The 15,277-nt window shown below is 32.5% G+C and overlaps 1 protein-coding gene across 2 annotated transcripts in view; it reads right to left on the reverse strand.

Moving 5' to 3' along the window:
* LOC134690620 (protein unc-45 homolog B-like) overlaps positions 1 to 15,277 on the reverse strand; it is a 35,694-nt gene that overhangs the window by 15,800 nt on the left and 4,617 nt on the right. For both annotated transcript variants that reach the window (XM_063550595.1, XM_063550596.1), the window contains exons 2-12: positions 13,994 to 14,195; positions 13,555 to 13,730; positions 12,853 to 12,942; positions 11,317 to 11,484; positions 10,531 to 10,738; positions 9,696 to 9,863; positions 8,861 to 9,035; positions 6,201 to 6,270; positions 1,976 to 2,068; positions 1,045 to 1,179; positions 229 to 323 (exon numbers count right to left, since the gene is read on the reverse strand). In XM_063550595.1, the coding sequence (XP_063406665.1) occupies positions 229 to 323; positions 1,045 to 1,179; positions 1,976 to 2,068; positions 6,201 to 6,270; positions 8,861 to 9,035; positions 9,696 to 9,863; positions 10,531 to 10,738; positions 11,317 to 11,484; positions 12,853 to 12,942; positions 13,555 to 13,730; positions 13,994 to 14,195 (1,580 nt within the window). The remainder of the gene's footprint in view (positions 1 to 228; positions 324 to 1,044; positions 1,180 to 1,975; positions 2,069 to 6,200; positions 6,271 to 8,860; positions 9,036 to 9,695; positions 9,864 to 10,530; positions 10,739 to 11,316; positions 11,485 to 12,852; positions 12,943 to 13,554; positions 13,731 to 13,993; positions 14,196 to 15,277) is intronic.

The raw sequence follows: 15,277 nt of genomic DNA on the forward strand, positions 1-15,277 counted from the left end.
AATGGGAAAACCAATGGTCTAATCTATATAAAAAATATACTCACAAATAGTTAAAATTACTGGGGTTTTTAAATGTTAACTCCTACATTGTACATTCATGTATAAATTTAAATTAAATTGGTGTACTATGTATGGAACCTTCTGGTATCTGCTTAGAACTTTAAATTCTTCAAAAAATGGTGAGAAATCTCTTATATAAAATAGTGGTTCTATTCCTAATATACTCACTTTCTACAAACTTTGGCTAACGTCATTGTGGAACCTTCTGCTAGCTGTTTATCACTGGCATCAGACCCTCCTGCCGAGCCTAATTTACATAATCCCTGAAAAGTAAAAGAATTATCATAGCATTAAATGCGACTTTTGTTCTGCTGCAGTCACCATTTCATTTATTCAATTAAAAGTTAAATCATTTGAAGATGGAGTTTTTTCATGGTTCCTCAATTTCAAAGGCAAAAAGTTGGCAGTTTTGTTGTTTCATGGTTCCTCAGTTTCAAAGGCAAAAAGTTGGCAGTTTTGTTGTTTCATGGTTTCTCAGTTTCAAAGGCAAAAAGGTTGGCAGTTTTGTTGTTTCATGGTTCCTCAGTTTCAAAGGCAAAAGGTTGGCAGTTTTGTTGTTTCATTTGTGAAATATATTGCAATCTTTGTGATTTCATGTAACAAAATGTCCCTGCATTCAAATTCTTAATATTGTTAATTCAGAAATCATTGTGATGTTTTTTATTAATGTAAATAATGGGAACGAGTGAGTATCGCAATAATAAGACCTCATTTTTTAATATCTAATGCATATACATCTGTAGGTCAAATTTACAATAATAAATGAACATTATAATTTCTGAACTTACAGTAAGTATTTTAAATTAACTTTTTCAGAAAAAATTGATGTAAATAAATGTTGGAAATTGATACAAATATTGAAATTATTAGAGAACATGTCTCTTTTTTTCTTACACAAATAGAAAAATTTATATTATAATTCAAAATTCTACCATAAATCCTTTATAGTTTCCCCATTTATTTTGAGATGATCCTTATACTTACCACAAGTGCACGAACTTTGACCTGGTCGTCTGCTTCCTTAATTAACTGTTGTAACAATGGTACAGCTTTGGCCAGGAGACCAGTACACTTATCCTTCTTTGAGGCAGAATGAACAATAGCCTCTACTGCTACTTGCTGAAAAGTAAGTTACTCTGCATCTTATAAAATAGAACCAAAATTTGCTTACAAAAGTAAAAAGAAGAAAATAAATTTTAAGTTTCATTTTGCATCTGAGATTTCTCAGCTGAATATAATCAACTTTAAATATTTAAAACTCATCAGTAAAACACAAATGTGTCCCAAGTGAAATTTGAAAAAAATCTAATTTGGCATTAAAATTAGAAAGATCATACCATAGCGAACTTGTGTACTAAGTTTAAAGTTGATTGGACTTCAACTTCATCAAAAACTACCTTGATCAAAAACTTTAACCTGAAGTGTGACAGACGGATGAATGAACGAATGGACAGACAGACAACGGATGCACAGACAAGAAAACATAATGCCCCTCTACTATCGTAGATGGGGCATAATAAACTTGTAAAGGCTGTTGAGATCCAGATGGTTTTTTCTCTCCTAAACCACATATATACAAAGTCCATAACTGATGTAAATGTTTATAACCAGATTTAATCCACCATTTTCTACATAAGAAAATTCCTGTACCAAGTCAGGAATGTGACAGTTATTATCAATTTGTTTGATGTGTTTTTACTTTTGACTTTGCCATTTGAATAGGGACTTTCTGTTTTGAATTTTCCTCGTATTTCAGTATTTTTTTTATTTCGATTCGTTTTTTTTTATATCAAACTGAATTAAAAACTAGACAAATAAAAGATGCCTCTGCACTCACCTCTGAAGTAAATGTATTACAACAAAGTGATGTAGGACTTTTCTTTGAGATATAATAGTGTCAGGGAGTCTGTCTTACCTGATGTAGAGGGTTTTTACTGCCTGCCAGATGTAACATAATATCAGTTACACCTTCAAAACTCAATATCACATTTCCAACTTCATATGGGCCCTGTAATAAAATTAAAAATAAGAAATTGTATAGGTCTCAAACTGCATACAATAAAATATAATACTTCATAGACCATGCTCAGCATGAACATGTATTCTTCATATGGACAGGTCTATAAAACATTAAAAATAACTTTTTAGAGGTCTCAAACAGCATGCGCTCGTCACCTTGTTTTAAAGAAATAGTCGGGTCTTTTTTTAAACACATAAACTCTTAGCTAAAGTCTAACTTGTTATTTTTTTTCAAAACAACAAATCTCTTGAAAAAACATTTTTTTACACTGCCTTGGAGTTGTCTTTCTTTGACACTTGTAATTGTAATTACCCTCCCTAAAATATTCTGTCTACATCTTTTTTTATGGCTATAAAAATAATAAATGAATTTATTGTATAGCAATATAATATTTCCCACAAAACATAACCAAAAGTTAGCGTGCAATAAATTCTAATATTGCATTAGTGCAATAAATCTTCAAAATTCATGACGTCATCAACGTTTAAATCGTAGTTTAAACCAATTTTTACTTTGAAATATTATATTGCTATACAATAAAAGGGTTATTGCATGAATATTGGGGAATATTGTCCCTCGTAGAACATATATTGCACTCGCAAGCTCGTGCAATATAAAGTTCTACTCGGGACAATATTCCCCAATATTCATGCAATAACCCTATAGTATTTGGATGCACTTTCAACAAGTGGGTGGCGACTATTTTAGACAATAACTTCAACAAATGGGTGGCGACTATTTTAGACAATAACTTCAACAAGTGGGTGGCGACTATTTTAGACAATAACTTCAACAATTGTAAGGAATAATCTATTTCAAATCTTAGGCATTGCATGGTAAAACAAAAATTATTTTATCGACCAATATATTTATTTCTGAAACTGCACTAAGCTCATTAAGCACAATTTTTCAATAATAGTTCAATACTTTAACCAAGTATCTCAATATTTCCTATATGAAACCAAAAAACAATTAAATAGAAGTATATTTTGTTCCTTAAGTTAGTAGTACAACAATACTTTCTATTTCTGAACACCCACCTATGGGAAATCCTGTTTTTATTTTATTCCATGGCCTTATGTTTGTGTCCTCTTTAAGGACACTCAAAATAAATATATCATCTTCTGAGAACTTTTTAATTTTTGAAACTTTTAATTTTTTTTATATACAAAGTATATTATATCGAGAACTGACTTAATTCTATGGCCTTTTGAGTGCCCTTTTTAAGGACACCCAAAATATCTATATCATATTCTGAGAACTTTTTAATTTTCAAACTTTTTTTTAATGATCTTTTTTTTAAAGACATTTATTATACCAAAAATTGATATTTCTTTAAAACTTGTAAATGGAATGTCCCAGTACTTTTAATGACAATTCAACATAAATTTCATATTTTGTGGTTAAAATTTATATTATTAATAATTTTCTTGTGAATCAAACATTTTGGCAAAATCATCTGTACAAGGACTACTTGGGAATTCTATTTGAAAAAAGATATCTTGAAACAGCTTCCAAAAATAGGACAAAATACCTCTGATTTATTCTTATGATATAAGGTAAGTTTTCTGTAACAGAGAATAGAGTAAGCGGTTTAAAGAAATTTGGAAGTCTATAAACTGTTGATTCCAATTGGTTTTAGTACTCCTAAGGACGTCCAGCATGGGGTCAATTAGATCCTAACTGGTTAGGCTTTATCCTCATCAGGGGCTGTTATAAAGTTGTAACGGCATACATTTTCCTAAAGTTTTCTGTCATGATTGAATGTACTGAAGGGGGAAAAACAGCAAGTTTTTTGTCCATAAAGCTGTCATACATGTACCACCAAATCACTACTATGAAAATTATAGTACGTCACATTCAGTTGCATAGGAAAAAGGGTTGAAATAAAATATACCCACGAATGTGACAGATGTAGAAAACTAATCCTACATTTCATTGCAGAAAAAAATTCTGAGTCATAAACATATATCTTCTGTCTTTCAAAGCACCATTTTAAAAAAAAAAAATTATGTTTCTATAGAATATTTGAGGAACTTGAGGTTACATTGTTAAAGCTTGTACACAGGAAAAAGGGGTGAATATTTGATTGGTTAACTTCCAGTGATAAATTATTATCTTAAATGCAATGAAATGTTAGTTTAAACATATTTATTTATAGTGGATTGGGAAACAAGTTTTACAACTTATATTAATCCCTTTCCACTTTGCGGGTGCGAGTGCTGTCTTGTAGCGGCATTAGCCTACTCTTTTTCGAAATCTACAAGAGTGTCTTTAACGTGCAAGAGATATGACTCTCTCTTAACACGGGTCAGCCATTTATCGTCCCGATCCGACGGACTATCATCGTTTCCTAAAGACCATACTCGCAAATGGTGTCAAGGGAGAGCCGAAAATTGGATTCCTGAAATTTTCATCCCAAACGGGAATCGAACCAGGAACCCTTGTGTTAGTAGTCCGATGCCCTAACCACTACACCACGGCTCTCTTAAAATGTTATGTGAAAATGTATTTATAGTAGTGGACAGGATAACACTTTACTCATTCAAAGTATTATTTTATTTGAAATAATGATAAATTCTGTTTAATTTTTATTCTGTTTAATTTTTTAAAAAGTTTAAATTTAACAAAGACAAATAGGGAAAGACAAATTATAATGTTTGGAACCTTACAATTTGTTTAAGGTTGTACTAAACACCTTGACTAGAATTTATTTGGCTGTTCAAATTTCATAAAATTTTGACAAATGTAAAAATGAAAATTAATCTTAAACCACATACTTTATAAGAATACTCAGAATTAATAAAAAATATCAGAATTAATTAGAAAATATCAGAATTAATCAGAAAATATCAGATATAATTTTGATCGTTGAGAAGCTTCATTTAAGAATTGAATGCTTCTTTTTGTAACTTCATTGGGGTGTAAAAGCGTTGACCGAAGTACATTTTGTATGAAGCACGGAAGCCTACCTGTAATAATGTAGATACTGCCTTGATGGCCTCTACAGAGTTATCTCCCTGTATTGTTATGTACCCCCTTAATGAACCTCACCTGTAATAAGGTAGATACTGCCTTGATGGCCTCTACAGAGTTATCTCCCTGTATTGTTATGTACCCTCTTAATGAACCTCACCTGTAATAAGGTAGATACTGCCTTGGTGGCCTCTACAGAGTTATCTCCCTGTATTGATATGTACCCCCTTAATGAACTGCACCTGTAATAATGTAGATACTGCCTTGATGGCCTCTACATAGTTATCTCCCTGTATTGATATGTCCCCCCTTAATGACCCTCACCTGTAATAAGGTAGATACTACCTTGATGGCCTCTACAGAGTTATCTCCCTGTATTGTTATGTACCCCCTTAATGACCCTCACCTGTAATAAGGTAGATACTGCCTTGATGGCCTCTACAGAGTTATCTCCCTGTATTGTTATGTACCCCCTTAATGACCCTCACCTGTAATAAGGTAGATACTGCCTTGATGGCCTCTACAGAGTTATCTCCCTGTATTGTTATGTACCCCCTTAATGAACCTCACCTGTAATAAGGTAGATACTGCCTTGATGGCCCCTACAGAGTTATCTCCCTGTATTGTTATGTACCCCCTTAATGAACCTCACCTGTAATAAGGTAGATACTGCCTTGATGGCCCCTACAGAGTTATCTCCCTGTATTGATATGTACCCCCTTAATGAACCTCACCTGTAATAAGGTAGATACTGCCTTGATGGCCTCTACAGAGTTATCTCCCTGTATTGTTATGTACCCCCTTAATGAACCTCACCTGTAATAAGGTAGATACTGCCTTGATGGCCCCTACAGAGTTATCTCCCTGTATTGATATGTACCCCCTTAATGAACCTCACCTGTAATAAGGTAGATACTGCCTTGATGGCCCCTACAGAGTTATCTCCCTGTATTGTTATGTACCCCCTTAATGAACCTCACCTGTAATAAGGTAGATACTGCCTTGATGGCCCCTACAGAGTTATCTCCCTGTATTGATATGTACCCCCTTAATGAACCTCACCTGTAATAAGGTAGATACTGCCTTGATGGCCACTACAGAGTTACCTCCTTGTATTGATATGTCCCCCCTTAATGAACCTCACCTGTAATAAGGTAGATACTGCCTTGATGGCCTCTACTTTAGACTCATATAATTCATCACTGAACAACTCCCTGAAAAACATAGTCATACAAAGTTTAGTAAAATGTATACATTTCTGCAATGATATTTTATTCCAAAAATTGTAACGGGATTTTTTTCAACAAAAAATTAAAACTGGCCATTTGACTTCTAATAGCAACATTAATTGAAAGAACCTGCAATAACAAATCTCACATTTTGTTCATTGTTGAAGGTGTTCAACAATCACAAAAACACAATATTTGGAAAATAATTATGCATATAAAAATCTTAAGAAATTAAATTAAACATGGTTAATAGATTTTTTTTGGAAGCTACTTCACAGGAGCCAGCTGAAGCGTGCCTTCAGTCGCTGAATTTTGTCACTGTTTTGAAGACATCTTAGACATATTCCCCATTTCCATTCTCAATTTTAGATATCACTACATTTTGAAAATGTATTATATATGAAACAAATCTACGGTTGCATAGGGGAAGCTGTTTCTTAAGGTGGTACCCAACACTTTCACTAAAATAAATTTGGCTCGTTTAATTTTCATAAAATTTTGACAAAGTATTTACTTTGACCCTTTAATAAAAGTATTAAAATTTCAAACATTTTGAACCAACTGTTTTGTCAGAAAAATTACACTGGTTATATAGCAGTTTGACAAACACTTATTTTGATCATTGAGAAGCTTAATATTCCCTAAACAACATAACTTCATTTAAACGTTCTGCTGATTTTACAGAGTTATCTCCCTGTAGTGTTAGGTACCACCTTCATATTGAACTATAGATTGTAATACTCACTTGAAGAAGTTACTACATAGGGGAAGCTATTTCTTAATATTGACCTACAGATTGTAATACATGTACTCACTTGAAGAAGTTACTACATAGGGGAAGCTATTTCTTAATATTGACCTATAGATTGTAATACTCACTTGAAGAAGTTACTACATAGGGGAAGCTATTTCTTAATATTATACTATAGATTGTAATACTCACTTGAAGAAGTTACTACATAGGGGAAGCTTTTTCTTAATATTGACCTATAGATTGTAATACTCACTTGAAGAAGTTACTACATAGGGGAAGCTATTTCTTAATATTGACCTACAGATTGTAATACATGTACTCACTTGAAGAAGTTACTACATAGGGGAAGCTATTTCTTAATATTGACCTATAGATTGTAATACTCACTTGAAGAAGTTACTACATAGGGGAAGCTATTTCTTAATATTGACCTACAGATTGTAATACATGTACTCACTTGAAGAAGTTACTACATAGGGGAAGCTATTTCTTAATATTGACCTATAAATTGTAATACTCACTTGAAGAAGTTACTACATAGGGGAAGCTATTTCTTAATATTGACCTATAAATTGTAATACTCACTTGAAGAAGTTACTACATAGGGGAAGCTATTTCTTAATATTGACCTACAGATTGTAATACATGTACTCACTTGAAGAAGTTACTACATAGGGGAAGCTATTTCTTAATATTGACCTATAGATTGTAATACTCACTTGAAGAAGTTACTACATAGGGGAAGCTATTTCTTAATATTGACCTACAGATTGTAATACATGTACTCACTTCAAGAAGTTACTACATAGGGGAAGCTATTTCTTAATATTGACCTATAGATTGTAATACTCACTTGAAGAAGTTACTACATAGGGGAAGCTATTTCTTAATATTGACCTACAGATTGTAATACATGTACTCACTTGAAGAAGTTACTACATAGGGGAAGCTATTTCTTAATATTGACCTACAGATTGTAATACTCACTTGAAGAAGTTACTACATAGGGGAAGTTATTTCTTAATATTATACTATAGATTGTAATACTCACTTGAAGAAGTTACTACATAGGGGAACGCTATTTCTTAATATTGACCTATAGATTGTAATACTCACTTGAAGAAGTTACTACATAGGGGAAGCTATTTCTTAATATTGACCTATAGATTGTAATACTCACTTGAAGAAGTTACTACATAGGGGAAGCTATTTCTTAATATTGACCTACAGATTGTAATACTCACTTGAAGAAGTTACTACATAGGGGAAGCTATTTCTTAATATTAAACTATAGATTGTAATACTCACTTGAAGAAGTTACTACATAGGGGAACGCTATTTCTTAATATTGACCTATAGATTGTAATACTCACTTGAAGAAGTTACTACATAGGGGAAGCTATTTCTTAATATTGACCTATAGATTGTAATACTCACTTGAAGAAGTTACTACATAGGGGAAGCTATTTCTTAATATTGACCTATAGATTGTAATACTCACTTGAAGAAGTTACTACATAGGGGAAGCTATTTCTTAATATTGACCTATAGATTGTAATACTCACTTGAAGAAGTTACTACATAGGGGAAGCTATTTCTTAATATTGACCTATAGATTGTAATACTCACTTGAAGAAGTTACTACATAGGGGAAGCTATTTCTTAATATTGACCTATAGATTGTAATACTCACTTGAAGAAGTTACTACATAGGGGAAGCTATTTCTTAATATTGACCTATAGATTGTAATACTCACTTGAAGAAGTTACTACATAGGGGAAGCTATTTCTTAATATTGACCTATAGATTGTAATACTCACTTGAAGAAGTTACTACATTTTTCTTTAAACAAATCTCTCTCCTTATCACTTCTAAGATCATCATAGATTTTGGACATACAGACAGAGGAATGCATTTTGGTGGAATCTGAGATAGGTAAAGTACAGGTCTCGTGCTGTTTAATGGCCGATGCTACTGCTAACAAACCATCCAATCCTGAAGAAAATAAATTCTAATTTACAGTCTAAAAATCTTTGCTGAAATTTGTGTTTCACAGCTGAAAATTGTATGAATTTCAAATTTACTATAAAAGTCCCGACCTGACTTAGATTTAATGCCAAACACTAGAAGTATTACAGGTACACCTCTCATGTGGTCATGGCTTTTAAATGTCTAAATCTAACTGTTTACACTGTAAATAAGGGAAGTGATTTTCCCCTGGTATTGTTCTTCACAGTGGTGCTCTTTTTGTTTTACAATTTATATAATTTTTTTATGCAAGAAAATATCAGCAAGTATTGTATAAAAATATATCTGACAGACAAAAAGCCCACTAACCTGAACTATAGGTAAATGCTTATCCAAAGCCCTTATTTACCAATAAAAACAAGAATGTGTCCATAGTACACGGATGCCCCACTCCCATTACCATTTTCTATGTTCAATGGACAGTGAAATTGGGATAAAAATAAAATTTGGCATTTAAATTAGAAAGATTGAACAAACGAACGGACGCACAGACCAGAAAACATAATGCCCCTCTACTATAGTAGGTGGGGCATAAAAACTTTTTGCTGAACTACCGACCCTAGTTTTGTTCTACAGGTGATGTAAGTATGAACTGTCTTAAAATCATATAACTTTACTGGTACCTACCTTCTGTATCTAGGAATTTTCTTGTCCAGTGTAGTCCAGTTTCCCTGGTGATATATTTGATGATGAGTTCGATCACGTTGTCACGACCAGACGCTGACACTTTGGCATTTTCGATCATCTTACTTAACATGGTAAATACATTGTCTGTAAGAAGTTGTTGTTCCTCAGCTGAAAGTATAAAATTCAAATTAAATTATTAAATTAGGATTTTTTAGTTTGATGAAAAATCAGACAGTATCACATTCAAAATAATAAAAGTTTGCATTTATAATTTCAGAAGTGATTTATTGATACCCCTTCTTTAACGAAGTTATACTCAAAAACAACTGAAGCTTGACCAATCTAGCTAATATCTATTCTTGTATAAGCTTTGAGAATATCATTAATATGCTCTATAAAAGCTCTTAGGGACGACATCAAAAGATCAATTTAAGATAAAAAAAACTTAATTCAAATAGTTTGGGGGTGGGGGTTGACCTGCCACAATATTTGGTTATCAGACATTGATTTTTACATATATCCATATGGGTTAATCAATTTTTCCCAAATTAAGTTAAGAGGGTGGTGGGGGGTCAGTGAAAAAACTATGTGAATATGTGTTTTATCCTTCATTGAACTTTTGATGTCGTCTTTACAAATACAAAGCAAATATTTAAAAAAAAAGAACAGGGAACAGAGATAAGAGATGCTAGCCATATTAGAATATAATTTTACATTAAGACTTCCATTTTTACTCAATTTTATATATATATGTGACACTAGCAACAAAATGTTTAACTACAAAGGTGACGCAACTTTCACATTCTTTAAAAAAAATAGTAAAATATTTTCTTACTCATTTCAAATTTTGGCCAAATACACGGATTCCCTTGTTTCCTTTCATCTTTGTAGTGCTGCGTCTTAGCTCTGTATAGCTCAAGATCAGTTAAAGCTACCAGTAGTTTCTCTAACAGAAATGTTGCTGAGGTTGACACACGATTATTTTTTTCTGCTATAAGGAAACCAATTCTCTTCAACTCTATATGTTCTAATATTTGTTTGCTCTGGAATAGTAAGATCATATGTTCTTAATCAGATTTATATAAATCATGTACACGGAGACAAAGGTCAAAGGACAAATCCTATAACAAACACAATGTTAAAATACAGAAGTCAAATTTTACAAAATTGTTGCTTAAATTAATTTAAATTGAGCCTGCAACTGCTTAAAAATGTTTCTCATATGTTTTCCATGAAACGTTTACATTTTTATCAACTTGAAACTTACCAAAACTTGTCAGACCCATCTGTTCAGAAGCATGAAATTTTAAATAACATAACCCCCACCTCCACATGACTGATGCAGAGCCAAAAGTACTTACAGGTCTATAGTTCAATTATCAGAATGCCAGTTCCTATAGTTGCAATACTCACTCAGTTGAATTATTTGCATTTATGAAAAACTCACGATAATTTCTGAATTTACAGTAACTTATTCTCTGTTGATTACCTTGCCTGAGACAACATTGTGTTTTAAAAGCTACACATTAACATACCATCTGTTTAGTCTTATGTACACTGTTTAGAGCCTTATCTTGGAGAAGTCTATATCAGTTAAGCTGCTCAGTAACTAATAACCTACCCTTTCTTTTGACCCCTGGCTTAGACAAGCTAATGTCCTGAGAGACGCCTGTATAATGTCAGGGTCCCGTTCCTCTAACAACTGTTTTAGTTTAGCTATTCCATTCTGTTCACTGATGAATTTTGCCCCAGCTTCTTCTTTGGCTAACACCACTAAATTATTAGCTGCCTGTAAAAAGTGTTGAAAGTTTTAAGAGCATTCTTTTAAAAGAGAAACATGTAAATCACTAGAACTCTTTAAGAGTTGGAAATGATGGTGTTCCCTTGTCTGGGAGAAGATAATAGTAACATAGCAATAGTCCATTTGCCAATTACCGATTTGATTCTATTATTACACACTTTTTAAACAAATTACTTTCCTTTGTCAATTGTAGACTGGTTCCATACCAGACAAGATTCCCTTTTGCCAATGCAAAGCATGATTAATTGAAGTATGTATCGGCGGTTTAACAAATTTTTCCTAAAAAATAATTTCTGATGTCAAAAGTATTAAGTTTAACAACAAATTAGTGTAATTAAAAGATTTAAAAACCTTATAGATTACTCACATTACGCACAGTTAAATTTGCTCTTTCTGCTAGCTCTCCATTGTAAATAAAAAATAATGTCCGTCATAAGGGAGACAACCAAATTAGGGATCTCTTATTAAAGGGTCAATTAAGGGAATTGGCAAATAGCCTATTAACCAACCTATACGAAGGAAATGCCAAACTACAGGTATGAGAAACTGCCCCAGTATGTGCCGTAACCCAAATTAATGTGTTGTCTCTTTGACACATTCCCCATTTCCATTCTCAATCTTATTAAGTATAATCTAATTGTTATTCTCTTTTGTTTAAAAAGGACAAACATTCTTATAGAAGTGAATGCTTGAGGAAATAATTTAGATGTGTTTTGTATCAATTTTATTTCTCATATCATTTAGGTGACCTGAAATTATAATACTTGTATTTTGATACCATTCTGTAATAATTATTTTTAGCTTCATTGTCTTAGCACTTGTACATCTGTTTGAATGATAGGATATATATTTTTTCAACATTTAAAAAATAAGCATTTCCTCTGCAATTATTCTATGTACAAGGGTTGGGGTTGCTTACTTTGTCAAGTTTTTACAGAATTCACTTGGCATAATAAACCAATCCTCTTGACATAGTATTTTTTATTGAAATGAAGTCCAGACATTGAACTATTATCAATTACAACAGACATATATAAATCAGATATTATTTTTTTTGGCATCTAGTTATCTTTTAAATAATATTTCCTCTGCAGAGTGTTCGCTGTACAAGGGTAGCTTACTATGTCAACTAAAACAATCCTCTTGGTTTTCATAAATAAATATATCGGTATTATTTTAAATCTACACAGTTCAGGTGTGACTAGGAACCGATGACATTTACCTGAGTCTTCATCATATATCAAATATTTTTACTTTTTTTTGCTTTTAATAATAAAATAGTCAAAATTTTATACATTTGTAATTATCACAATTATCTGCAAATGAATTAAGAAATATATATTCCACAATACTTACGTTAATCCTTTTCTCTTTTTCACAATTTGGGTCAAAAGTAAAATTAAACATCTGAGCGACCTTTGAACTTGTGCTATTTTGCTCTTTGACCTACAAATACATTGTACATATAAGTTTTTAATATAGCCTATACATTGTATCTGCTGTGTGTAAGTTTTTTTCCACATTAGAAAATGGCTAGAGGTATAGAAGGGGCTGTAGATCCCACAAACATTTTTACCCCCCCCCCCTGAATTTTTGCGCCTGTGCCAAGTCAATAACCTCCAGCCTTTGCTAATTATGTGCATTATTTTCAATTTTAGTTGATAATTTATTTTTGTTTTGGAGTTGGAGTGTATCGTCCATTTTGCTGTTTTAGTTTTTATTTTTGTTTAGCAGCCAACCATAAGCCGCATCAAGGTGTTGATGGCCTTCATCTGTTTTCCACTCTTTAGTTGTGTTGTGGTATCTTTGACAAACTCCCTGTTTCCATTTCTATTCTTTATCTAATATTTATCATATATATGAATGAGCTTTTTCACAACCATCATGTCATTCATATAATATTTCATCATTTGACATTTAAGTAACTTATGTATTGTATATCTGTTATTTAAGCGACATACAAGCAAACTTTTTAAATTATTGTAGCCAGACAATCTATCTGAACCATCAAAACAACATGGCCAAATTCATTGTCAACTTAGTATATTTAAGGGTTACCTTCTCCTGAATTATAGGATTCAGTCTTTTCAGTATAGGCTGTACTGCTGTATTTTTAGGATCAGATTTCATCAGGGCAGCAGCATCTTTGTACGCCTCTTCTGCTTTGTCCAGCTTTTCATATGCCTGGCAACGTCTGTATAATGCCTTTGGATCATCAGGAACAATTTCTAAAGCTGGAAAAGAAAGATACAATTTAGAACCAAACTGACGTTGTACACATATCTAAGGGACATTATTTTTCTTTTTTTCCTAAAATTTCATCCAATTTGATTGACAAACAAATCTTTAGGGTAGGCTTTTCATGCCTTATAAATAGAGTAAAAATGTATGTAAGGAAACTGAAACCAGTCACCTTTTTTTTTCTGTGATTTGGCCATGTACAAAAGTTTTGTTAATCAAACTGCTAAAATACTTTAAAAAGCTTTTCATTACTTACAAGCTGTAGCATCTTGGACGGCTGCAGAGAATTTATCTTTCTTAAGATGACAAGCTGCTCTGTTTTTGTAAATGATGGCTTTGTCTGTCTCCTTCAGCTCACCAAGGTCTAACGCTTGTGTGTAACAGGAAATAGCACTGTCTATATCACCTGACTTAAAGTGCTTGTTCCCCTCCTCACGTAAAACTTGGGCACTCGCCATCTATAATGATAAAAATAGTAGGACATTTGAAATATTACCAAAATTTTACTACATATGCATATGATCATGATGATACTATATTTAAAAGAATCATTTTCCATACTTTTAGAGTAATGCATTGTTGGTGGTTGAAGCCATCAATAAGCATTCATTAATCTATGCTATATCATGGCAAACATTTTTTTATTGATGGTGAAAGCTGTAAAATCACTGATCAGGAAAATGGTAGAAAATTTTATATCGCACCCGCCCTTTCACAAGTGCCGCCCTGTGCCCTTTCACAAGTGCTGCCCTGTGCCCTTTTTACAGTTTCCAGGGCGCCCTGCCTTTTTTGAAGATCGACTGTATATTATTTTGTTCTAATTGATATGATCCGCTTATTACTAAATTTACAAAAGGTTTATGACTTTGTTTACAATCCCAAGCTAATCAACAGTTACAGCTGGTGTCATAAACTGTTGTTATAGGCAATCTGTTTATCAGATTGGTCATTAATGATCATCAACATTAATTCATTCAAATAGAATCGGTCAGTCTGCAATTATCTTTAAGAAATGTGCATACAACAAAGTGGGCACAATTTGCAATGCTTACCGTAGTTTCATGGAGAAAAGGTAACAATAGAAAGTTGAAAACCATAATCAACTCATTCGTGACATCGTTTTAGTTGTTTTACATGAAATTAATAGCAAATTCACATGGATTTGTCATTGACCATGTTGACTGCCCTAATTTTTTATACGAAAATTACAAAATCAGCCACCATGTATTGTTAATCATATTTACATCTTCTACATACTGTTTATAATCCTCCAAAGAAAGAGCACACTCAAAAAAAGAAAGACAACTCGATCTGATTTTTTCCTAGCTTTGAGTTACCTACTTAATGACTTATATTCTAAAATATATCTACATACTTCTTGCTTAAGAATATATATGTTTTCTAAGGTATTTTGAGTTATGAGAAAAGTTTAAAGAGGGTCTTAGTAGCAGGGTTGGTAGGGTGCCTTGGTCATCTTTTTCTGTATTCTTTATTTTTAATACAAATGTTCACTGATGCTATATATCCTAACATTGTGCAT

The sequence above is a fragment of the Mytilus trossulus genome, chromosome 11 (assembly GCF_036588685.1).
Source record: "Mytilus trossulus isolate FHL-02 chromosome 11, PNRI_Mtr1.1.1.hap1, whole genome shotgun sequence".
NCBI lineage: Eukaryota > Metazoa > Mollusca > Bivalvia > Mytilida > Mytilidae > Mytilus > Mytilus trossulus.